General features: G+C 46.6%; 1 protein-coding gene across 2 annotated transcripts in view; it reads left to right on the plus strand.

Moving 5' to 3' along the window:
- ARHGAP33 (Rho GTPase activating protein 33) overlaps positions 1 to 26,834 on the plus strand; it is an 83,941-nt gene that overhangs the window by 45,750 nt on the left and 11,357 nt on the right. For both annotated transcript variants that reach the window (XM_066606405.1, XM_066606406.1), the window contains 10 exons: positions 916 to 993; positions 1,118 to 1,184; positions 4,790 to 4,846; positions 4,964 to 5,113; positions 9,125 to 9,227; positions 12,652 to 12,796; positions 14,302 to 14,384; positions 14,534 to 14,641; positions 17,260 to 17,390; positions 19,806 to 19,983. In XM_066606405.1, coding sequence (XP_066462502.1) covers positions 916 to 993; positions 1,118 to 1,184; positions 4,790 to 4,846; positions 4,964 to 5,113; positions 9,125 to 9,227; positions 12,652 to 12,796; positions 14,302 to 14,384; positions 14,534 to 14,641; positions 17,260 to 17,390; positions 19,806 to 19,983 — 1,100 coding nt within the window. The remainder of the gene's footprint in view (positions 1 to 915; positions 994 to 1,117; positions 1,185 to 4,789; positions 4,847 to 4,963; positions 5,114 to 9,124; positions 9,228 to 12,651; positions 12,797 to 14,301; positions 14,385 to 14,533; positions 14,642 to 17,259; positions 17,391 to 19,805; positions 19,984 to 26,834) is intronic.

Here is a 26,834-nt window from a genome sequence, read left to right on the forward strand (position 1 = left end):
CCGAACGGGCAGGTACTCGCTAAGGGCAATGCTCGATCGAGTAATTGCCCTCAGCGAGTATGCTCGCTCATCTCTAATCAAGATCCAAGGTTTTAAACCAAGAATATAAGCCAAACCAGAGTCTTCTCCAGAAGGAAAATCTGCACTTCTTCAGACGGGCTGTTTCAAAGTTGTTGCCTCTCGTCAGAATAGAGGAGGATTCTGGCTGGGTGAGAGGCCTGGGTTGTGAGTCTGGGCAGGGGCGAGTACTATTTCTCCTTGCGGAGAGCACTTAGATGGTGTAAGGAGACTTTTAGGCGAGGCAATGCTCATCTTGAATAGTTGGTATTCAAATGCAAGAATCTGCAGTGCCTCTGCAGCGCCACCTATTGAAAGGTAGCTTCCCTATAAGATGGCCTTGTACCATAACTAAGGATATAGCCAAAACCAGAGTCTTCTCCATACAGTACGCCTCCTGACCCGCATCACAGGCCTCTCACCCACCTAACCAGAACCCTACTGTACAGTGATGAGCGGCAAGAACCCCGAAACAGCCGGTCTGCAGATAAGTCTATTTTCCTTCTGGAGAAGACTGTTTTGGCTTATATCCAGAGTCATGTTACAAGGCCTGTTAGATGGTTGGAAATTGACTTCTAGGAAAGCTGCCTTCCAATAGGTGGCGCTGCAGAGCCATAATACTGTCTCTAATTTGCATACTGCATTTCCCAGAGTAGCATTACTTGGCCTAGAAGTTTTCTCATGCCAACTTAACGCTCTCCACAAGGAGAAACAGGATCCCTCGGCTCTTGGGAGTGTCACTGACAAATAAGAGGAAAAACCAGGTCCCCAGCGCAACAGAGTATTTTAGGACCTGGAGGAATGAGCATAGTAGCGCACAGCCGTCGTCTCTGACTATATATCCCGCTCTGTTGACAGGTTGGAGATATTGTATCGGTCATTGATATGCCGCCGCGGGAGGACACCAGTTGGTGGAGAGGAAAACACAGCTTCCAGGTGAGATATCGGACCGGTTTAAGGTAATGTCGCTGCGGGTACGATCACGCAACCAAATGAATGTATGTTACAAGGTTGCACTCCCAATCCAGGAGATGACGGTGACATTTTCTTTCTTCTTCAGGTGGGCTTCTTCCCCAGCGAGTGCGTCCAGCTGATCACTGACAGTAAGAACCCGTCTCCAGCCGCAGGTACTGCCGGGCCCTTGGGGTGTCTCTGCTCCAACCCGTTGATGTAATCACTCCCTCATTATCCCGCAGGCTTTCTGCAGAGCTGTTTGTGCGGCCATCGTTGCCAGTGGCTCAATGTTGTATCCGCTCAGTGATTGCTACGGCCTCTGTATACAACATGGATCAGATTCTTCCTTGTCGGCCTGAACAGCTCTTCTGTTTGTCATTAGTCGCTTTTCTCTAGATCGGTGAACCCTAACCAGAGTGCGCCCCCTTCCTGCTGCCGTGATCACCTAAGGCCGGTCTCACACGACTGGATTTCAATTGCGTAATCCGCGATCGTCACCCGATCCGCAGTATTCCGCTCACATTGAAAGAATAGAAATGAACGGACAGCGATTTAAAATCGTAACATGTTCTATTTTTGTGCGGAATCGGCACGGACAGCATCCATTCAAGTCAATGGAAGCCACCCAAACAACAGCCCATCTGCAATTGACATTGAAGATAGGCCATAGGTACCTGCATCATCGCCTAGCAACGGCACGGGAAAAACAAATATTTAAAAAAAATCTGTACTGCGCATGACAGATGGCGAGCGTCCGCGGTCACCCGCAATACAGAAAGCGAAGGTACACTGGGACATCAGCCAGGGTCAGTGTCGGATACAGCTGCCGGCTCCTACATGCGGAATCCGGATCACTCAGGGGCGTAACTATAGAGGATGCAGGAGATGCGGTTGCACCCAGGCCAACGAGCCTTGGGGGGCCCATAAGGCCTCTCTTCTCCATATAGGAAGTCCAGTACTATGAATAAACCATTATAGTTGGGGGCCCCATTCCAGGTTTTGCATTGGGGCCCAGGAGCTTCAAGTTACGCCTCTGGGATCACCCATCTTAGATCGACCTAAGTAGTATTCATCAGTGCACTCTCGGGTTACTCCCTGTGTAAGCCTGTGACGTGAGACAAGTGAAGTGCGCTCATGCTCCAGCAGATGGATGACTAACTCATCCAGTCTCCACATCCGTCAACCATAACTTGGACACTGGGCTCCGCCATAGTTGTCATCTTTCTCCAACCCTGCAAATTTCTTGAGCCCAGCAAACACACTCCGAGTGTCCATGCGTTCTAGAATGCTCTATGCAATGACGAACAGGCAGAGCATGGTTACCGCACTCTGAGCATGCTCAGAGTGCAATGATGAATACATCTCTAGTATGTCCAGACACAGACCCTAAAGACCATTACCTCCCCTTCACACCTATATAACTGTTCTTACTATGTCAATGGCCTCTCTTTTGCTTGCCCCATAAGCTGACAATTGCCGCCCTTCCTCTACACACAAGCTTCCTTTCAGTATGGCCCACGCCGGTAGATCAGGTTGGGGTTCTGTATCTAGTTGCTGTTATTTGCCTTCTTGTATTTGTCTGTGTATTGGGCTTCAGTGCATCCCTGTGAATAACATATCGCCTTAAATATCTTCTGTCGACCTCCTTACCCCTCCATCGCTGATCTCGGGGGCCTCACAGTGACCGATCTATAGATTAGCGCATCGTGTAGAATTTAAGGGGCATCTGTCACTTAAGGGTCCTTTTACACAAAGCAATTTGCTCCAGCAGATGAGCAACGATCAACGAGATTGGCGCTCATCTATCAGGCCTTTACACAGGTCAATTCAGACTCTATTAAGGATTGAAAGTTCTTTAAAGAGATTGTACCAAGAGCGTCTTTTATCGCCCATCTATAGGGTAGGTGATAACATTCTGATCGGTGTAGGTCTCCCCCACCAATCCTGTGAATGGGTGTCCTGTGTCCCCCTTTTTCTCCTAACAGCTCATTGCACCCCTCCAGGTGAGGAGGACATTGACTACTGAATGGAGCGGTGGTCTCACATGTGTACCATTCATATTTAATGGGACTGCTGGAGATAGCTGAGCGCTTGAACTCCATTTCCGTCGGCCACAATAAAAAGAACGGAGCAACACCGCATATGTGCAACCGCCGTTCTATTCAGCCTCTCCATCACTGTGGGCGGGTGCAACGAGCCTGCAGTGACTTGGTGAGCGGGACGTGGACCCTCGATCTTGGGATCAGTGGGGGTCTCACTTTCGATCAGACTTTTTTTTTCACTTCTTCTGTGGGTAGCTGATAAAAGACAATCCCTTTAATATGACCATTCGGCCCCCAGAGCTGTCATTGTTAGCTGCACATCTTTTTATTAACCTGTTCACTGTCAGTCAGCGCTCGCTGCACGGACGAACCATCGGCCCACGGAGATGTGCTGCCGACCGGCAAGCATTTTTGTGCTGGTACAAACGAGCCGACGAAGACATGGCCAGCTCCTCAGCCGATCGTTTACGCTTTAAGGCTGGGTTCACATAGGGCAGATTTGTCGCGGAATTTCCGGAAATTCCACCTGCAATCTTGAGACTAAGCAGCAAAGTGGACAAGATTTACAAAAATCTCATCCACACGCTGCGGCCAAGCCGCGCCGAAACTGACATGCAGCGCGGAATTCAAATCCGCGGTATGTGACTTGTACGCTGCGGACTCTCATCTGTCTATGGGGAAAGATTCTCGCGGCGCAATACAGGCAGACAAGCCACTGCAAACCCAAGTTTTGAAGCAGTCTCACAGAATTTCCGTGCGGTCCAGCTGCGGACATTCCACGAGATTTCCTAACATTCTGGTGAACGTTCGTGAACATTCTGGTAAACGCTCGTGCCCAATTATCGCGCTGTATAAGGGCTTAGGTGTAGGCGCCCCACGATATTTAGAGAGTGCAGCGCCACTGGTCAGCTGATGCTACTTCCACATCACCTGACCAGCGGTGCTGCGCTCACTAGAGGCCGCTGGAGGAAGCGCTGACAGCGCAAAGGCTCCGGCGGTGGGAGGAGCGCGGTATCTTCTGAAATGAGCTGCAGAAACCTAGCTGTCTTCTCGTCTAATTCTGCACTGGTGGATTTGAACTTTGTGTCTTTTGTGGAAATTCTTTCGATTTTGCTGTGGAATTTTCTGCTGTGAAGAATCCGCAGTATTTCCACTACGTGTAAACGTATCCTTAGACAGCTTTCATACGAGCGTGGTGCCGACTTACCTTCCCACCACCAACCCTGTATAAAGCCGGTTGCATTTACGCCATAAAGTGTTAATGAGGGGGGTAAGCTGAAATCTATCATGCATTGTGCTTACCTCCCACCGACTCCCAATCAGAAGTTCTTTGGGAAATCGGGATTACCTTCTGCAGCGCGCTGGATGTGTTTATGGACTGGGAAGTGGATCTCAGCACTATGGCTGAGTCCTCACATAGGGGTACCATGTATATTGGCCTACAGCCCGGTCTACATATTTGCGTAGGTTTCATTTAAAGGGGTTGTCCAGTTGCAAATCCCATCGTTAGGATAGACCATCACTAGTAGATGGTTGGTGGTCTCTTGCCCCCACCGATAAGCTGTTCTCTGGGACAGTGTGCTTCAAGCAGACAGCTCCGTTCTCACTGATGATGGGGGGTCTCTTTTGTGTGTGAGGTCTCTTCTGTGTGCTTGTAGTCTCATTCTGCGGGCTTGCGTGTACGGCTTTGGCTCTGCTGTCTTGTACCTTGTTGTTACCTGTCTGTCTGTTCACAGAAGGTGATATAAAGTTGTCCATCACATCTCCGCATGGCTCCAACTTTCCCAGACCAGGTGAGATACCGAACCCCATGTCTACAACATTTCATACACCCGCCTGTCAGTCATGCCCACCCGTCTCTCCAAGGCCAAACCGCCTGTTCCCCTAATGGCTTCTCTTCTGCTCTTCAGTGTGTCGTCGCCATGGAAAGCTGGCGGGATTACTGCGAAGTTTTATGGCTTCTAGGCCAAGCAAGCAACGCCTGCGACAGCGCGGGATCCTCCGGGAGAGGGTGTTTGGGACGGACCTGGGGGAACATCTGCTGGATTCTGGAGAAGAAGGTAAGACCTGGTATCGGTGATGTAGTCTAGATCAGTGTTCCCCAACTCCAGTCCTCAAGGACCCCCAACAGGTCATGTTTTCAGGATATCCTATAGTAAGACCACCTGTGGCAATGTCTGACGCACTGACAATAATTACATCCCCTGTGCAACACTGAGGAAATCCTGAAAACATGACCTGTTGGCGGTCCCTGAGGACTGGAGTTGGGGAACACTGGTCTAGATAAGGGCTGTGGACACAAGTGTCACCCGTGGCGGCCAGATGAACATATTTTGCGTCAGGTCCCCCCCAAATAATATATTCTATGTTGAAGAGACTTCGATACCCGCAAATATCGGCCTGTAGATCCTGGAAATATGAATGACCATGGTGAGAGGGAGAGGAGTGCCGGTGGTTACACAATGGCAAGTCCTATAGAAGGAAAAATAAGGTTCAGGCAAGTTCTGCAAAAACGACTAAGAAATACAGAAAATACAGATGGAGGAGATCATGGTCCGGGATTAACCCCTTAAGATCAAAGAGTTTTCGTTTTTTCATCCTCACCTTCCAAGGGCCATGACTCTTTTTGTTTTTCTGTCGACATCGTCATGTGGGCGTGTTGTTTGTAGGACGAGGTATACGTTTTAATGGTATCATTTAATGTAAAGTGGGGTGAAATTAATGAAAAGTGCAATTTTTTAGTTTTTCAGGGGTTTACTTTTTACAGCGTTGATGGTGCAGTAGAAATAACGCGCACTTTATTGGGAGGCTCAGTACGATTACGGTGATACCAAATCTATATAGTTGTTTTGTTTATTAAGTTTTACTACTTTTAAAAAGTTTAAAAAACTTTCATTTAAAAAATTGCTTTTTGTCACCATTTTTTGAGACCCAGAATGTTTTTTTTTTTAATGGTTTGAGCTTTGTAGGATCAGTAGTGTAATATTTTAATAATTTGGTCTTTTACAAACACGACAATCCCAAATCTGTAATTTTTTTCATTCTTGCGGAATAAATTGGCGCTATACTAATTAAAGATTATTATTAGAATTATGGAAAATGGATCTTTTTAACTTTTTTTCTTTTTTTTTTTAAACTTTTTTCCGTTTTTTTATGAAACCTTTGTTTGCGTCTTTTTTTAGTCTACATAGGGGATTTGAACTTGCGTTCACTTGATTGCTTTTATTATATACTGTGGTTCTTCAGTATTACAATGCAATGCATTTAGAAAGTCTTCAGACCTTAACATTTTTTTTACATTTCTCTTATGTTGTGCAAATTTTTTTTCTTTAAATTGACGTTTTCTCCCATCGTTCGGCACTCTGTAACCTATAATGACCAAATGACAACAGAATGTTAGTTTTTAATTTTGAAAAAAATTACAAAGATTTTCTAACATTTTGCACTGACATAAGTATCCACACCCTTTGGTATGACTCTTAATATTTAGCTCTGAGGGTTTCCCGTTTTTCTTGATCATCTCCGAGATGTTTCTAAACCTTGATTGGAGTCACCTGGCGTTAATTCAGTTGAGATATATATATATATATATATATATATATATATATATATATATATATATATATATATATATATATATATATATATATATATATAAAGGTGAAAGCCCTCACTGACTGACTGACCGCCACTAATCCTCTAACTTCCCGGTGTCGTACAAACATGAAATTTGGCAGGAACATACTTGAGGTCCTAAATAGGAAAAGTGAGTGTGTGTGTGTGTGTGTGTGGGTTAACAAATCGATTATTCGATGCTAAGTGCAAAAGTATTGGCACCCACATGTAATGTACCTAATCTAATTCTCTAACTTCCTGGTGTCATACAAACATGAAATTTAGCACAACCATTCTTTAGGTCCTAAATGGGAAAAGTAAAGGGGTCACAACTCGATTATTCAATGCTAATTGCAAAAGTAAGTGCATCCCTATGTAATGTAACTTCCCGGTGTCGTACAAGCGTGAAATTTGGCACGAGCATTCTTTAGGTCCTAAATGAGGAGAGTTGGAGGGCTGGCACATTCTGCAGAGGGACATCGATACATACAGCCTGAGGAGAATCTAACGCTCCTGTATATGTATACATATTTTATTCCTGGTTTACTCTAAAATAACCTTGACTTCATAAAATTTTCAGTGCGAACAACACGCAAACACCTGTATCAAATTAACTTGTGCCAAGCCGGGTATATCAGCTACTTAGACATAAAAGACACTCAGCTTCTCACAGCTCACAATGCATATCAGAGCCAAACCCAAGCCATGAGGAGGAAAGAACTTTCTGTAGAGCTCAGAGACAGGATTGTGTGGAGGCACAGATCTGGAGAAGCTACAGAAAAAAAATCTGCAGCACTGAAAGTTCCCGAGAGCTCAGCGGCCTCCATAATTCTTACATGGAAGAACAATTAGGTCTCTTCTTAGAGCTGCTGACCCACCAAACTAAGTCATCGGGGTAGAAGGGCCTTGGTAAGAGAGGTGACCAAGAACCCAATGGTCACTCTAGCTGAGCTCCAGAAATCTTGTGTGCAGATGGGAGAAACTTCCAGAACGTCAACCACCACTGTAGCCTCCACCAATCTGGGCCTTATGGTGGAGCGGCCAGGAAGAAGCCTCCTCAGTAAGACACATGAAAGCCACCCGGAGTTGCCAAAAAGCATCTAAAGGACCTCAGACTGAGAGAAACAAGACTCTCTGGTCTGATGGAACCAAGATGGAACTTTTCTGGCCTTTTAAGTGTTATGTCTGGAGGAAACCAGGCACCACTCACCTCCTGCCCAATACTATGTCTACAGTGAAGCCTGGTGGTGGAGCATCATGCTGGGGGGGTGGGGGGGGGGGCAGGGAGACTGGTCAGGGTGGATGTAAAGCTGAATGGAGCAAAGTACAGAAATAATGAAAACTTGATCCACCTTCCGACAAGACAATGACCCTAAGCATACCGCCAAAACAACACACGAGGGACTTAGGGACAACTTTGTGAATGTCCCTGTGTGGCCTGGCCAGAGACCTTACTTGACCCCAATCGAACACCTCTGGAGAGACCTCAAAATGGTTGACCACAGACGGTGCCCATCAACCTGCCAGAAGCAGAAAATCCCCAAATCTAGGTGTGCAAACCTTGTGGCATCATAGCCAGGAAGACTGGAGGCTGGAATCACTGGCAAAGGTGCTTCAACTAAGTGCTGAGTACAGGGGGTGAGGTCTTATGTCCATGCGAAATGGTAGTTTTTCATTTTTAAAAATAAAAAAAAAGATTTGTTGTCACTTTGTCATTATGGGATATTGAGAATGATGGGGAAAAACTGAAATTTTTATTAATTTGCACAACATAACAAAATGTAAAAAAAAAAGTGAACGTGTCTGAAGACTTTTTCAAATGCATTGTATATGGTAATTTTCAATGTTGCTTATTAAGCCTTTCCAAAGGCACAACTTGATAGGCATCCATACATGGCAACCCTGGGAGCACTGCGCTCTGGGCTGCCATGCTGACACATTGGCACCCTGTAATTGCATCCGAAGGGAATCGAGGGGGCACTTTCCCCATAGAAGGCACCTTCAGGTCATCTCCTCACCGCTTCAGACTTGGACTGTTTTCCTCCTTGCGGCTCTCACAGCTCCTCTGCTGTAACCAGAGCCAGGCTGCTTTGTGAAGAGACTCTCCTAACCTGTGGGTGAGCCTGCCGATAAGGAGGACTGTATTATATCGCGACTGTGGAAAGGTGAGGGGGCAGACTAGACAGATGCCTTCTGAGGAATGAGGAGATTGCTGGCCCTGCGAAGAGGAGGCCATTACTCCCATTGACCCTCTCGCCTAAATCCACCGGTGCTAGAAACACATTCATTTGTCCATACATTGTGTCTGAAACTGCAGCTCTGTTCTGTAGATGTGAATGGGACTGAGCTGCAATACCACACCCAACCTGTGGAAAAGTGTGGTGCTGTTTCTCGGGAAAAAGCAGTCCTGTTTTTATAAATCTTGGATGACCCCTTTCATGTCTTTTGTCTTGCAGTCCCCAGAGTCTTGGTCTCCTGTGCTCAATTCATAGAAAAATACGGAGTAGTGGATGGAATATATCGCCTGTCAGGCGTCTCCTCCAACATCCAGAAACTCCGGTAAGTCTTCTAGTCTCTCTCCCGCCTGACAAGAAGTCGCCCCAATTCCTCCTGGTGGGTCTCTACGGTTCAGGATACTTAGTTTTCCAGATGTTCAGGTCCTCAGGCTGCGGGATTATCAGATTAGATCGCTGAGACGTCTCCAGATGTGTCCCAGTTTTTTAGGTTCCGTTTTAATTTTTGCTAATTATTTTAACCCTCTAATATTATTCTAACTGTCCGTCCCTTCCGCCTTGGGGGGGGGGGGAAGGGGCGGGGGTACAGACTTCATATTCTTTTTACTTCTGTCTGTGCTCAGTGTTCCCTCCTGCTGAGTATCCAACTGCCAAATGAAAATCTTTACTATCTGAACACTAACAGAAGTACATTGGCAAGAAAAGTAAGTGAACCCTTTTGGAATTTCCTTGACTTCTGCATTAATGACTAATAAAATGTGGTCTGATTGTATCTAAGTCCCAATTATAGACGAACTGATCACACACAGACGGCTGTACCGCTCATGTCTTGTATTACAATCATCAACAGTGCAGGGAGAAGAAGTGAGGCGGGCGGCACACGGACGGGTCGGATTCCACATATGGGAGACCGCAGCAGAATCCAGCTGTCCCCTACGTATCTGGTATTTTCTGTATTGCGGATGACCTTGGCGCACACCGTTGGTCATGCTCAGTACAGATTTTTCTTAAATCTGTGTTTTTCCCGTGGTGTCGTCAGGCGATGACACGGGTAGCTGCCACCTATCCAATGGAAGCTGTCCGTGTGGACACCGCTCAAAAATAGAGCATGCTGCAATTTTATTTCCAATTGCGCAAATAGCGATCGCTGTCTGCTCATGTGAGCGAAGATGCAAATGTTTTATTCTTTGAATGGATGCTGAATACCACGGATCGTCCGTGCGGGTGACAATCACGGATTCCACAATCCAAATACGTTCGTGTGCCGCCAGCCTTAATGAACCCCCTTTAGCAGCAATCACTTCCAACAAACATTTCCTGTCGCTGCAAATAAGATTTGCACAATGCTAACAAGGAATTTTAGACCCTTCCTCTCTGCAAATGTGTTTCAGTTCATCAATATTTCTGGGATGCCTTGTGTGCACAACCCTGTTCAGGTCAGGCCGCATCTTCTACATAGCATTAAGATCAGGACTCTGACTCGGCCATTCCAGAACACAAATCTTCTTATACCTTTCATTAGGTGATTACTTGTGTGCTTTGGGTCATTTTCTGGTTTCATCATCCAACGTCTCTTTATTTTCAGGTCATGGACGGTGACCCTCACATCTTTCTGTAAGATGTTCTGATTCACCTAAAAATTTATTGTTCCCTCAATAATCATAAGATTTCAGGGCCCTGAGAGGCAAAGCAGCCTCAAACCCTGATGCCTCCTCCACCGTAGCCCCAAACCCTGATGCCACCTCCATCATAGCCCCAAACCCTGATGCCACCTCCATCATAGCCCCAAACCCTGATGCCACCTCCATCATAGCCCCAAACCCTGATGCCACCTTCATCATAGCCCCAAACCCTGATGCCACCTTCATCATAGCCCCAAACCCTGATGCCACCTTCATCATAGCCCCAAACCCTGACGCCACCTCCATCATAGCCCCAAACCCTGACGCCACCTCCATCATAGCCCCAAACTCTGATGCCACCTCCACCGTAGCCCCAAACCCTGATGCCACCTCCACCGTAGCTCCAAACCCTGATGCGTCCTCCACCGTAGCTCCAAACCCTGATGCGTCCTCCACCGTAGCCCCAAACCCTGATGCGTCCTCCACCGTAGCCCCAAACCCTGATGCGTCCTCCACCGTAGCCCCAAACCCTGATGCGTCCTCCACCGTAGCCCCAAACCCTGATGCGTCCTTCACCGTAGCCCTAAACCCTGATGCCACCTCCACCGTAGCCTTAAACCCTGATGCCACCTCCACCATTGTTCCCTCCAACAGTCTCAAACCATTTATGTCAAAACTTCCACTATTGTCTCATCCATGCATAAAACATTTCCCAGAAGTGTTGTGAAATATCCAAGTGGAAACCTGGGATTGGCTGTCATGTTTTTTGATCAGCCGCTTCTCCCTTCGCGGTTTCCTTCCATAATCACATTCTTGGTCAGCGATTCTCTAATAGAGGTCGCATGAACAGAGGTTTCTGCAGTCAGTAGGGTCTTCTTCATTTGCTGTTTTCTTGTGTTCTTTCTCCGATCTCTCAGGATTGGCCTTTGTGCACTTGGAGTGATATAACTGGGCGCTCCTGTTATATCACTCCCATCTCGGCCATGAAAAGCCAAGATAGGAATATCCCTCAACACAGAGATTCACTTAATTTTCTCCCTGCGTTGTGGATTATGAGTAGTATAGCCATCTGTGTTACTATTTACATCGTATGTGTCTATAAGTGTGACTTAAGGCTCTTCTACACGCAATGATTATCGCTCAAAATTATTCATCCAAACGACGGCTTTTGAGCGATAGCCGTTGATTGTAAATGCGCGCCAACCATGCACTTACTGTGCACTCTTCGTTCGTCGCTGACTTCAAGTCAGCATAAAATCCTCGTTCCTGATGACAGGGACGGCATGCTGTGTTCTTCGCGGCAGAACGAAGCAGATGTATTTAGAGAACAGACCAGCTGCTCTTCTCTAAATACATGCAAATGATGCTACTTAGCTACTAATGGGCTGATTAGCGCATTAGTACCTATGCAAAGTGATTGCTCAAAGTTGTCAGTTTCTGATCAAATTCGAGCGATCATCTCTGTGTGTAAATGGGGCTTTAGATACAATCAAACTACATTGTATTAGCTATCAATGTGGAAATCCAGGGAGTTCCAAAGGGTTCACTTACTTCACATATCACACTGTGACCTATCTACAAGAATAAGGGCTTGTCATTCTCATCTGCACGTTGGGTTCTTTTTTTCTGCTGCATTATGGGATATGGAAAGCGGGTCACACTAACCGAATGGATCTGTCTTATGACGGAAATGAATGGTGCAGAATGGACCCCATTGAATATAACGGGGGTCTACTCCATATCCATCCAGCTATCTGACATTTTACGAAATGTAGGGTTTATTTCATCCTGTGTTTTATCGGAAATCAGCAACCGGGGCCGCGACCGAAACGCAGAAACGGGGATGCAAACCGGCCGTAAGACTCTTCATCAGCGTGTGGATTTTCGCCTGGGAGCTCCGTCTTCATAGTCGCCGACTACTTTTTCTCTGTTCTCCCAAAATGCTGGCAAGGAACAGAAGCCGCGTCTAATGGCGACCAAAGGGGTTTCCTTTTGGCACATTAAGGCCTTTGGTTTTCAGCCACTCAGACGGAAATCCACAACGTAGACAAAAGCGTCATACGGGGAGAACCTGAGCCGCTCTACGTGACCCTGATGGCGGCGGCTTACTCCTCTCTCTCTCTCCAGACACGAGTTTGACAGCGAGCGGATCCCAGATCTCTCCCGGGACACCTACCTGCAGGACGTGCACTGCGTCAGCTCTCTGTGCAAGCTGTACTTCCGTGAGCTGCCTAACCCTCTGCTGACGTACCGGCTCTACCACCCCTTCACTGTGAGTAGACTGAGAGGCGTTGGGGCTCATTCACATAATCGGGCACGTTTTCAAAGTCAATTTTGTGGCGTAAATAAGTGACAATTGTCTTTTTTTGCACAAGTGGATATTTGTGCAAAAATATGACTTTTCCTGCAGGTTCCACCACTTTTCTGCAAAGTGGGCAGGGCTTATCGGTAGGGTGTGCGGCTCATGGAGGCCCGGGCCTCTTCATGTATTCAGCGCACTTGAGAAAATCATATGAATCTCAGCGTCACAAAGGCTGGGCTTGGTAAATTTGGCCCAAAATACAACATGCTTTGCATCACATTAAGGCTGGGATTCACACGGCGAGGATTTGCCGCGGAAATTCCGTCCAGAATTTCGCCGCGGCAAATCCGCCTGCGGCCGCTAATCCCAGGATTAGCCAGCCATGTGGACGAACACGGGACGGCAAATCCACTGCGGCAAAGCCGGCAGAAGCCGGCACTGCGGCGCGGATTAGCTGGCCGCAGCATGCTGATTGTTTGTTTTTTCTTCCTCTGCTGCGGCCGCGCTCTCCTCTATGGGAGCGCCGGCTGCAGCAGAAGAGTGAGCGGCTGGGCCGCTTCAAAACCTGTGGCTAAGTGCCGCGGATTTTGAAGCAGCGCTTCTCCCGGCGGAAATCTCACGGTTTTTCTTCGTGTGAGAACCCAGGCTTACTATATATTTTTAGCAACTTTTGAATAGTTTTTCCAAGTTGTTCTATTAAAAAGGGGCGTGGCCTAAATGGCACCAAAACTTTTTGCATAATTCTTGACATAAACCAAGCCAACTAATAGCTGATATAAACCTGGGGTGCTTTTACACCTGCTGGATGCAGATCTCCGACAGGTCGTCCTCGCGATGATCGCTCCGTGAATGGCGGCGGAGAGGGACGGGGATCGCTGTTCAGTCGGGCGTGCATTTACACTTACTGATAATCTTCAGATTCACATTAAAGTTGAACGGATTTCTCATTCAGCAGAGCTGCTGGGATAAAGCTGGCGCGTTTTAAGCCTGTCCAACTTTAAGACCGTTTTAGTAAATGAGCCCCATTGCTTTCAGTGGTTCTGGTCACATTAGCGTTTTTTTGACTTGGACAGATAGTCCAAGTTAAAAAAAAAAAAAAAAAAATGCCGCACGTCCGACCTTGGTCCTATTTTCTGACGAGAATCGCCAATTCAAGTCAATTGATGACACGCCCATGATGCGAGTGCGATCCGTTTTTAACGCAAGTAACTATAGGGACCATTTAAAAGAATCCCAGAACCAGGAAGTCATGAGGCTCCATATATTCTGGGTGCCTTCTGTTTTTTTTTTTAATATGCGAAAAAGCGGATTACACTCACCCATGAAAAAAGCAAAAATCCATGAAAACGCGGTCCATTTTTCACAGATCGCAATCGCCCGTGTGAATAAGGCCTTCTGAGATTCTCGTATTCGCATTACACTGAACATTCTGTCGTCAGCTTTGTTGAACCGTTGCACTTTGTTGTCCCCATTAGGAAGCCATGTCCGCCACCGCCGAAGAAGAGAAGCTGATTCGCGTTCACGACCTGATCCAGCAGCTTCCTCCGCCACACTATAGGTAACCTCAGCATCCCAGGCTCCTCCTGTGCTAATCTCATCATGTTGGGAAGGAAAGGGTTAACCGTGCAGCGTCCGCTATACGTCCGGGACCGTATAGTAGTTCATTTAGTGGACATATGAATTTCTACCTCTCTCCTCCCCCCACAGGACCCTGGAGTACCTGATGCGGCATCTGTCAAGTCTCAGCATGCACAGCGACCGCACCGGCATGCACGCACGGAACCTGGCGATTATCTGGGCGCCGAACCTTCTGCGGTGAGTCCGTCCTAAACCAGCGGCACGGTCAGAGAGACTGCTGTATAGTGCAACGCTGTAACATGACATGATGGGGAGTGTAAGAAGCTTAGATACGGTAGATCATTAGCAACACATTACAGGCTTAGATACAGCAGATAGTATCACACACCGTAGACTTGGATACAGCAGATAGTACCACACACCGTAGACTTGGGTACAGCAGATGGTATCACACACCGTAGACTTGGGTACAGCAGATAGTATCACACACCATAGACTTGGATACAGCAGATAGTATCACACACCGTAGACTTGGATACAGCAGATAGTATCACACACCGTAGACTTGGATACAACACATAGTATCACACACCGTAGACTTGGATACAACACATAGTATCACACACCGTAGACTTGGATACAACACATAGTATCACACACCGTAGACTTGGGTACAGCAGATGGTATCACACACCGTAGACTTGGATACAGCAGATAGTATCACACACCATAGACTTGGGTACAGCAGATAGTATCACACACCGTAGACTTGGATACAGCAGATAGTATCACACACCGTAGACTTGGGTACAGCAGATAGTATCACACACCGTAGACTTGGGTACAGCAGATAGTATCACACACCGTAGACTTGGGTACAGCAGATGGTACCACACACCGTAGACTTGGGTACAGCAGATGGTATCACACACCGTAGACTTGGGTACAGCAGATGGTACCACACACCGTAGACTTGGGTACAGCAGATGGTACCACACACCGTAGACTTGGGTACAGCAGATGGTACCACACACCGTAGACTTGGGTACAGCAGATGGTATCACACACCGTAGACTTGGGTACAGCAGATGGTATCACACACCGTAGACTTGGGTACAGCAGATGGTATCACACACCGTAGACTTGGGTACAGCAGATGGTACCACACACCGTAGACTTGGGTACAGCAGATGGTACCACACACCGTAGACTTGGGTACAGCAGATGGTACCACACACCGTAGACTTGGGTACAGCAGATGGTACCACACACCGTAGACTTGGGTACAGCAGATGGTACCACACACCGTAGACTTGGGTACAGCAGATGGTATCACACACCGTAGACTTGGGTACAGCAGATAGTATCACACATCGTAGACTTGGGTACAGCAGATAGTATCACACACCGTAGACTTGGATACAGCAGATAGTATCACACACCGTAGACTTGGGTACAGCAGATAGTATCACACACCGTAGACTTGGATAAATCAGCTGGGTAGCACACTGTCCCTGAAAATGATTGCATAATGAAATCTATTAATATTACATGATGTGGGATGTAGTACTATGTGACAATATTACACATGATAGGATTAGATACATGGCTCAGCAGACACTATCACACATGATAGGATTAGATACACAGCTCAGCAGACAGTATCACAGGGGATAGGATTAGATACACAGCTCAGCAGGCGGGATCACACAGGATAGGATTAGATACAGCAGCTCAGCAGACAGTATCACACAGGATAGGATTAGATACACAGGTCAGCAGACAGTATCACATATGATTGGATTAGATACACAGCTCAGCAGGCGGGATCACAGATGATTGGATTAGATACACGGCTTAGCAGACAGTATCACACATGATAGGATTAGATACACAGCCCAACAGGCAGTATCACACATGATAGGATTAGATACACAGCCCAACAGGCAGTATCCACATGAAAGGATTAGATACACAGCTCAGCAGGCGGGATCACACATGATGGGATTAGATACAGCGGCTCAGCAGACAGTATCACACATGATGGGATTAGATACAGCGGCTCAGCAGACAGTATCACACATGATAGGATTAGATACACCACTCAGCAGACAGTATCACACATGATGGGATTAGATACAGCGGCTCAGCAGACAGTAACACATGATGGGATTAGATACAGCGGCTCAGCAGACAGTATCACACATGATGGGATTAGATATAGCGGCTCAGCAGACAGTATCACACATGATGGGATTAGATACAGCGGCTCAGCAGACAGTATCACACATGATAGGATTAGATACACCACTCAGCAGACAGTATCACACATGATGGGATTAGATACAGCGGCTCAGCAGACAGTAACACATGATGGGATTAGATACATCAGCCCAGCAGACAGTATCACACATGATGGGATTAGATATAGCGGCTCAGCAGACAGTATCACACATGATGGGATTAGATATAGCGGCTCAGCAGACAGTATCACACATCATAGGGTTAGATACACAGCTCAGCAGGCAGTATCACACATGATAGGATTAGATACACAACTCAGCAGACAGTATCACACATGATGGGATTAGATACAGCAGCTCAGCAGATAGTATCACACCGGGTAGGATTAGATACAGCGGCTCAGCAGACAGTATCACACTTAAATACATGAAATGTAACCTATGATAAAGGATATTTTCGTGGTCCGTAGCAGTCATTTCCAGGCCGACTCTCGGCACCCTGCGGCTATACCTACAGATTTAGGACACTTGGAATGTGAGCCGTCTGCTCCGTGATGGAAAGTGAGATTTCCTCTGGATTCAATGAGATGTTATTCTTCTCTTGTTCTTTAGATCCCGGGATATGGAGTCTGTAGGGAACCCGGGGGCTGACGCATTCAGGGAGGTCCGTGTACAATCCGTGCTGGTGGAGTTCCTCCTGTGTCATGTGGAGACTCTCTTCAGTGACACATTTACTTCAATTGGTAAGACCTTTACCTTCCTCCTCTTCCGCACTGCGCCTCAGCTGCTGCTCTCTTCTTCTCCTGCATGTGACTTCAGTCTGGTTTACTGACCCTGCTGCCTCTCTGCCCTTGTAAATACAACTTGTAGCTCACGATCTAGTGACTATTTGTTAGTATGACTCTACGGTATAGAACTGTGGCAAGTTAAGTCCTGTAATAGGATTTACCATCGTAGTAGAAAATACTAGGAACCGTAATGGGCACGTACCACACCCAACCTGCCCTCTAACATCCCAGACCCGCAGCCTCTCTGATGAGACCTTTTTAACCTGCTCACTTTCTTCTTTTGGACGGCACAGGCTGAAATCCTCCGCACTTTTTGCTTTCCGCTGCTAAAGGACAAGGTACCCCCATTTTTCCCCTACCTGTTACACAGCATCTGCTTTAGCTGGCATTCCTTCTGAGCAGATTTCCTCTTCTTATATCGTTCTATGCCTCGGCAGTGCTTCATTTAGAAAATTTAGAATTGGCCGCTCCGGTTTCGTACCTAAATCCATTTCTGTCTACTTTTGTATCTCCCTTTTTTTCTTCTTACCGCCATCTTTCTACCAGCAAAACAGACCGGACTCCGTCGAGCCTCTTGCATGTCGGTAAGGATTCGCCTGTTAACCTTACCTGAAGCTTGCTACCGGGCCAAGAAGAAGACAGGCCCAAGTGAAATACCCCCTGATGGAATTACAGAAGAGTCAGAGTGCAAGACTGACACCTAATGGTAGAACTCAGAACTGACATGGATGGTTTTTATTTGAGCAAGACCGAAAGAAGCTGAAATCTCAACAAGTTTTGGAAGTTTCATCTTCCTGGTTGTTCCCGTTATGATGAATGGAACTGAGAGTTTACATATAAGATTCTCATACAAAAATTCCTAAAAATGTAAAGTTAACTTATTTTTAGAATTTTTTTTTTAAACGAAAAGTACCAATATAGATGTTTTTTTCCCCCCATATTCAGTGTATCTTGGACTGACGAGAGACAACACGGCGTTATTAAACATGTTTCCATTGACTTATGAGTGATCTGATCCTGGTTTCCTGATTTACTAGAATTCTTTTATGTTCCTACCTGTAAATTTCTCCATTTTGTTACATCTTATTTTGTATCTTTTCATCATTGGACTGTTCCGGCCACCGGCGTAGGCAGCGCTCTGTCCCACGGCCATCAACACTCTCCTGTTCTATGTTCTGCAAATGCTGCATTATTCCTCAGGCTGCCGCCCCTCCCTAAAGTACATATGTGCACGCTCGGCCCACATCTTAAAGTGTTAGCACACACACTCTGCTTTCCAGTCCCCAGCCTATCCTAGTCATTCCCAGCATTTTTGGGGTCCCCTCCTCCATTGGAAGGTGACTGAGTAAAAGTTTCCTAGTGTTCCAGGTGAAAGTGTTCCTGAATTCTGCTTGCTACCTGGTTTTAACCCTCTGCCTGTGTACCCAGCTTTCCCAAACTCTGCCTGTCCTGACCTCAACTTGTTTTCTGACTAGATCTTGCCTGAATACCACTTGCTCTGACCTCCAGCCTACTTTGCTGCATTGCATGAACTTCGCCTCAGCCTATAATGCTGACTACTTCCTCCCCTGTCTCTTTGGTAATACTTTCTTGTACATTTTGACCTGCTTGGATTAGCTGGGACTGTACTGAGAATACTCCTGGAAAAGCAACCTGGAGTTCCCTGCAGCGAAGACCAGATCCCTCAAAAAGAGGTTAAAGGGTGAAGACCAGGGAACCTCGTAGTCAGATCTGTCAGGTCCACACCGGCTGCATTGCGTTTCCTCTACCTTCTATCCCTAACATCTCACAGTAATCAAGCAGAGTTATGAGCCTCCACGAGTCGCCTTGGAGGAGATGTGAGATGAATCTGGAACATTTTTGTACACACATTCCACCTTAAAACACCTCCCTAATGACACAGTTCTCCCATTGCAGGGCCATAAGAAAGTTCCTCCTTAAATAGGGCCAATAGGGTCATTTTTTAAATACACTGTACCGACTAAAATAAGTTAAAAAAAATGTGAAAAACTAAAAAAAAAAAAAATACAAACGTATGTGAAACAGATGCAAATATATTGGTGGCGATGGGTAATGAGCATCACTTTGAATAAGTAACACGTTGTTAACTCTTTAATTTCTGACCCCTCGTAGCCATTTTTCTATAGTAACTCTGATTATTAAAGTGGATATCCAGCACAAAGAGTAAGAAGCTGCAGCGTCTCTAAACCTTTTTAAAACTCTGTCTAGGAAATCTCTGACACAACTTTCTTGGCAGAGCTGCATTGATTTGATGGGTCTTTTATGTAAACTTTTGTGTGAAAGAAGCACAAAAGTTTTCTTAAGTGGTAAGAAACTTTATAAAATATCTTTTTTTTTTTGTCCATGCAGGTCGCTGTGGACCGATAAGACCGCGATCTCTCATGGGTGGTTGTCCATCAGGTCGCCTTGTAAGTCTACAGGAGGCTCAGGCACGGAGTCAGAGTCAAAGGGAAGCAGCAGAGAAACTGGGAGCAGACAAAACTTCACCCAACAAACACGAGAGGGCGATAGAGAGCAATGATGAAAGGTATTATATGGACAGGCCAAGGAAAGTTGTGACCATGGGGCAGGCGTATCTTGTACGTGGTTCAGGATGTACGTGGTTCAGGATGGAGCACAGGTTTCAGATCATCTTCATTTTTATAGACTTTCTTGCGCTCATTCTCTTCTCATGCTAAGTAATGCACTATATACCGACATTCCAAAAGTCCTGGCATAATAATAATCTTTATTTATATAGCGCCAACATATTCCGCAGCGCTTACAAGACAGGGGGAATACAAACAAAACCATGGTTACATGTAGTAATTAGTTGATGGAGACAGTAGGGGTGGGGGTCCTGCTCCAACGAGCTTACATACTACAGATAATGGGGGGATACAGAAGGTAGAGGGGCTGGAGATGTGCGCGGTATGGCGAGGTGGAGAGTGAGGGATTTTCTGCACATAGAGAATGGTCAAAATTAGGCTGTATAGTGGCTGATACGGTATGACTGCAGGGGGCAGTTGATTACGGCTAGTAGGAATTGCAGTCAGTAGGTCAGGGAGCATGTTATCAGACGGCGTACAGAGGGGCTTGGTTTAGGACATATGGTATGCCTTCCTGAAGAGGTGCGTTTTTAGAGCACGCCTGAAATTGTGTGTGTCAGGAATTGCCAGGATAGTTTTTGGGTAGTGCGTTCCAGAGGACTGGTGCTGCTCTGGAGAAGTCTTGGAGGTAAGAATAAGAGGTTCGAATTAAAGGGGATGCCTAGTCTGATTTCGTTAGCAGAGTAAAGGGCCCGGGCTGGGTGGTGGATTGAGATGAGGAATGCAATATAGGGGGCGCTGCGCTGTGGAGGGATTTGTGGATGAAGGTAGTTAGTTTAAATTGAATTCTGTATTTAACGGGCAGCCAGTGCAGTGACTGGCACAGGGCAGAGGCGTCCGAGTAGCGGCTGGACAGGAAGATGAGCCTGGCTGCCGCATTCAGGATGGATTGGAGAGGGTAGAGTCTGGTGCGGGGGAGGCTGATTAGCAATGAGTTGCAGTAATCGAGCCGAGAGTGGATGAGGGCAACAGTGAGCGTTTTTAGTGCGTCTACAGCGAAAAAAGGGCGGATTCTTGCGATGTTTTTGAGGTGGAGCTGACATGTTCGGGTGAGAGATTGGATGTAGGGGGTTAAAGGTGAGATCAGGGTTGAATATGACCCCAAGGCAGCGGGCATGCTGTCTGGAGGTTATGGTGGCGCCACACACTGAGATGGAGAGTTAGAGAGAGGACATAGTGTTGGAGACAGCGGACAGACAGTTGGTGGCGTTCTGGAGGAACGCTGCTGTGATGTCACAGGAAGATGTGTATAACTGGGTGTTGTCCTCATAGAGATGGTACTGATAGCCAAATCTCCTGATGGTCTGTCCAGTGGGATATGTATAGATGGAGAAGAGGAGGGGGCCGATGACCGAGCCCTGGGGGACCCCAACAGCAAGGGGAAGAGAAGGAGAGGTAGAGCGAGCAAAGCAGGCACTGAAGGAGCGGTCAGATAGGCAGGAGGAGAACCAGGAGAGAGCAGTGTCCTTTAGGCCGATGGAGCGAAGCATACTGAGGAGGAGTTTGTGGTCAACAATGTCAAATGCTGCGTAGAGATCGAGGAGGATCAGTAGGGAGTAATCGCCCCTCGATTTAGCTGTCAGTAGGTCATTTGACACTTTAGTCAGGGCGGTTTCTGTCGAGTGTAGAGGGTGGAAGCCGGACTGTGGGGGGTCAAGAAGAGAGTTTTTTGAGAGATAGCTTATAAGGCGGGAATAAACGAGGCGTTCTAATAGTTTGGAGATGAAGGGGAGATTTGAGATGGGTCGGTAGTTGGCAGCATCAGTCGAGTCAAGAATCGGTTTCTTTACCAGTGGGGATATGGTAGCGTGTTTGAATGAGGAGGGGAAGATGCCAAAGAGAGGTTAAATATAGTTGTGAGATGGAAGATAACCACTGGGGAGAGGGTCACTAGCACAGGTAGTGGGGCGAGCAGAGGAGAGCAATCTGGAGACTTCTTCCTCTGTCGTTGATCTGAGTACAGAGAGTGGGGAGGGGCTGTTACTGACAAGACCAAGGTCGGGGCAAGTCTGGGATTGGGAGGTTATTTCCTGTCGGATGTCTTCAATTATCTTTTTGAAGTAAGCAGCCAGCTCTTCAGCACTGAGATCCTTCACTGGGGGCCGCGGTTTACGGCTGAGAAGGGAATGAAAAGTGGCAAAGAGTTGTTTAGGGCTGTGGTATAGTGAGGAGATGAGAGAGGTGAAGTAGACTTGTTTGGCATGGTGGAGGGCGAGGTTGTAGGTTCTGAGCATGAATTTGAAATGGAGAAAGTCTGCGGACTTTTGGGACTTTCTCCACAGGCGTTCAGCACATCTAGAGCACCGCCGGATGAAGCACGTTTTCTTAGGTGAGCCAGGGTTGCCGCGTTCTACATCGGATGGCCTGGGTCACAGAGGGTGCCATTTCATCCAGGGCATGTTTGAGAGTGATGTTGTAATGTGCGGCAGCCAGGTTGGGGCAGGAGAGGAAAGAGATAGGGGACAGAGAGGACTGTAAGGACTCAGCAAAGTTATGGGTGTGAACCGCCTGAAGGTTCCTGTAGGTACGGTAGGTTGGAGGGTCTGGGGATATACTAGGGAGCTTGACAGAGAAAGAGAGAAGGTTATGGTCCGAGAGCAGAAGAGGGGAGTTAGTTAAGTTGGAAGCAGAGCAGAGACAGAAGAAGACCAGATCTAGAGTGTCGCCATCCCTGTGAGTGGGAGAGGCTGTGAGTTGTGAGAGACCAAGGGAGGAGGTGAGCGATAGAAGCTGAGAGGCAGATGGGGTCATTGGTGGGGGTGCTAAAGTCTCCTAGGATGAGGGATGGGATTTCACAGGAGAGGAAATAGGGGAGCCAGGCGGCAAAGTGGTCCAGAGACGAGCGAGGAGCACCTGGGGAGCGGTAAATGACTGCTACTTACATGGATAGCGGGCAGAAAAGTCGTAGGGCATGTACCTCGAATGATGGGTACGGGGGGATGACCTGGAAGGTGCATTGCGGGGAAAGAAGAGCACCTACTCCTCCACCACACCTGTTTTCCGGTCTTTGGGTATGGGAGAACTACAGTCCATTGTAAGAGGCCATGTCAGCAGGGGAGGCCGTGTCAGACTGCTGTATCCACGTTTCTGTTAGAGCAAGCAGGTTTAGGGATTTAGCAGTAAAAAAGTCATGGATGGTGGGGAGTTTGTTGCATGCTGACTGGCAATTCCAGAGCGTACACTAAGGGCTCATGTCCACGGGGAAAATAAGAATTAAAATCCGCGCGCGGATCCGCACCCCATAGGGATGCATTGACCACCCGCGGGTAGATAAATACCCGCGGATCGTCAATAAAAGTGATTTAAAAAAAAATGGAGCATGAAAAAATCTGGACCATGCTCCATTTTCATGCGGGTCTCCCGCGGGAACGGCTCCCGCGGGCTTCTATTGAAGCCTATGGAAGCCGTCCGGATCCGCGGGACACAAAAATCATATTTTACTTACACGCTCCGGTTCTTCTCTTCGGCGCCGCGCCATCTTCTCTCAGTCGCGGCCGGATCATTTTGCTTCGGCCCGGCGCATGCGCGGGGCACGTCACCGACGTCATCGTGCACATCCGCCGAGCCGAAGAATGAAGATCCGGCCGCAACGAGAGAAGATGCCACCGCCGCGAAGAGAAGAAACGGAGCGGATGGGAGGTGAGTTTATTCTCATTTATTTGTATTTTCAGCCCTCATGTCCGCGGGGCAGGAGGGACCCGCTGCAGATTCTACATGTAGAATCCGTAGCGGGCCCGATTTTCCCCGTGGACATGAGGCCTAAAAGGAGACCAGGGAGGATAGGCAGGGACTAGTGGTTGGGCTAGACTGGTGTCTCAGTGGGGCAGGTGGGGGAATAGTTAGGGGCATTAGAGGATGGGCCAGGATTGAGAGAAATATCCCCTGCTGCTAGTAACAGCAGGATAGTGAGGGTGAGCAGCTGGGTAGGGGATTTATGAGGGCTATAGTTATGTTTCACAGGGGGATTGAGACATGTAAGGAAAGTGAAGAGTGCGTGCGAACTGTGCCTGGGTAAAGAAAGGAGAGAGGGGCTGATATGGATAGAATGCCCCAGAGGTGGGCGTTGGAGGTAAGTTTGTTAGAAAACAGTAAAGATAGAGTCTACAGTAATAGTGATGGTCAGGAAGTGCACGGTTTTTAGACTTTTTATGCGGCATACCTGTCTCTTGCCCTGTTTAACTGCATAAAAGTACACTTGATCCCAGTCACACTTCATCACAGGGAACAGCCGCATGCGTGTCAGTGAATGAAAAATGTGATTGTTCTCAGCAAGAGAAACCAAGTAATCTTGTAGATATGATACCTTTTATTAACTAACAAAAATACATGATGTAATAATAGCTTGCGAACCAACGCAGGGTTCTTCTTCAGGCTTGTGGATTGGATCTGAAGAGGCATGGATATTTATACACACTTATAACATACATACTTATGACAAGGCACAGATATGGATGTGATTGGTTCGCACTTAAAAGGAATTCTGCAACAGCAAACAAACTTTTTTTGTCTAGGCACTGATAGCGGAGTGAACTAATAAAATTCCATGAAAGATTCAATGCATTCCACCCCACCATAAACCTCACATTAAGCTACTCGCATACAGAAATCAACTTTTTGGACACCACCATAAAGATTTTAAACAACTCAATACAGACATCCCTGTACCGAAAACCGATTGATCGGCCTACATACCTCAGATGGGACAGTTTCCATCCTAAACACATCAAAAAGTCCATAGTCTACACAGAACATGCACAAATGTTAAACCGGAAAAAAATATGTTTATCAAATGGAAAGAGGGGGGAATATCTAAAGAAGAATATAATGCGATCTGCAGAAACTGTAGGGCAAGTGTCAGAAAAGCTAAAGCTAATTATGAATTGAGGCTTGCAACAGAGGCCAAAAGCAATAAAAAAGGATTTGGGGGATATGTCAAAAGCAAAAGAAAAGTCAAAGATGCTATTGGATGCTTACAAGATGAAAATGGTGAATTGGTTAAGAATGATGCTGGGAAGGCAGAACTTTTAAATTCCTATTTTGTATCTGTTTTCTCTCAGAAAGTAGATGTAACATCAACTGATCTTCCCTGTTCTATTGGGGGAATAAAATAATGCAGGCTATCTATAAGCAGAGAGATGGTGAGGGAACACTTAGCTAACCTAAATTAATTCAAGTCTCAAGGTCTAGATGAATTACATCCTAGGATACTAAAGGAAGCAGTGGAGCTAATTGCTGAACCACTCTCCATAATCTTTGAAAATTCCTGGAGAACAGGAGAAGTCGCAGAAGAATGGAAAAGGGCAAGTGTCCCTATTTTCAAAAAAAGTGAAGAAGGTGGATCCAGGAAACTACAGGCCTGTGAGCCTGACTTCTATACCGGGAAACAAATTATTAAATGGCATGAATGCAAGTACTTGGATAAAGAAATTAACCAGAGCCAGCATGAGTTTGTAACAAACAAGTCATGCCAGACTAATCTAATTTTCTTCTATGACAGAATCACCGAGTGGGTTGATCAGGGAAATGCGGTGGATATACCGTAGTATATCTTGACTTTAGTAAGGCATTTGATAAAGTATCTCATACCATACTTATTGAAAAAGTGACCAAATATGGGATTGACAAGGCAACTGTTAGGTGGATTCACAACTGGGTGAGTGATCTGGCTGAGTGATCATACTCAAAGAGTGGTCATAAATGGCTGCACATCCAAGTGGTAGAATGTATCAAGTGGGCTACCACAAGGCTCTGTCCTGGGCCCAACATTTTTATAAGTGATCTGGAGGGAGGAATTGATGGAAAACTGGTCAAATTTGCCAACGACACAAAGCTAAAAGAGATAGCTAACACTACAGAAGAGAGAGAGCGTATTCAAAAAGATCTAGAAAAGCTTGAACAGTGGGCGGCGACTAACAGAATGGTATTTAACAAGGAGAAATGAAAAATCCTACATCTGGGCAAGAAAAATAAAACAAGCACATAAAAAATGGGAGGAACTGGGCTAAGCAGCAGGACATGTGAAAAAGACTTGGGTATACTAATAGATCATAGACTGAACATGAGTCAACAATGTGATGCAGCGGCCAAAAAGGCAAACAGAATTCTGGGATGTATTAAGAGAAGCATAGAGTCTAGATCATGTGAGGTCATTATCCCCTCTACTCTTCCTTAGTCAGACCTCATCTGGAATACTGTGTCCAGTTCTGGGCACCCCACTTTAAAAAAGACATAGACAAACTGGAGCAAGTTCAGAGAAGAGTTACCAAGATGGTGAGCGGTCTGCAAATCATGTCCTATGAAGAATGGTTAAAGGATCTGGGAATGTTTAGCCCGCAGAAGAGAAGGCTGAGAGGAGACTTAATAGCTGCCTACAAATATCTGAAGGGCTGTCACAGTGCAGAGGGATTAGCCCTATTCTCATCTGCACAAGGAGAGACTAGAAGCAATGGGATGAAACTAAAAGGGAGGAGACATAAATTAGATATTAGAAAAAACTTTCTGACAGTGAGGGTGATCAATGAGTGGAACAGGTTACCACGGGAGGTGGTGAGTTCTCCTTCAAAAGAAGTCTTCAAACAGAAGCTGGACAGACATCTTTTTGGGATCATGAGATGTGGTGGAGAGTTCCAATAGCACCAAAATGCTGCACCTACAAACACCTTGGAGCTGTTGCGGGGTCACCAAACAGCTCAACATCCCTTCTGACATTTTCTGTCCACTTGTGGAATCAATGCCATGCTAAGTTGCTACACTTCACTGGGCTAGTAGGGGTCTTGCATGATATTGGTTC

The sequence above is a fragment of the Eleutherodactylus coqui genome, chromosome 6 (assembly GCF_035609145.1).
Source record: "Eleutherodactylus coqui strain aEleCoq1 chromosome 6, aEleCoq1.hap1, whole genome shotgun sequence".
Taxonomy (NCBI): Eukaryota; Metazoa; Chordata; class Amphibia; order Anura; family Eleutherodactylidae; genus Eleutherodactylus; species Eleutherodactylus coqui.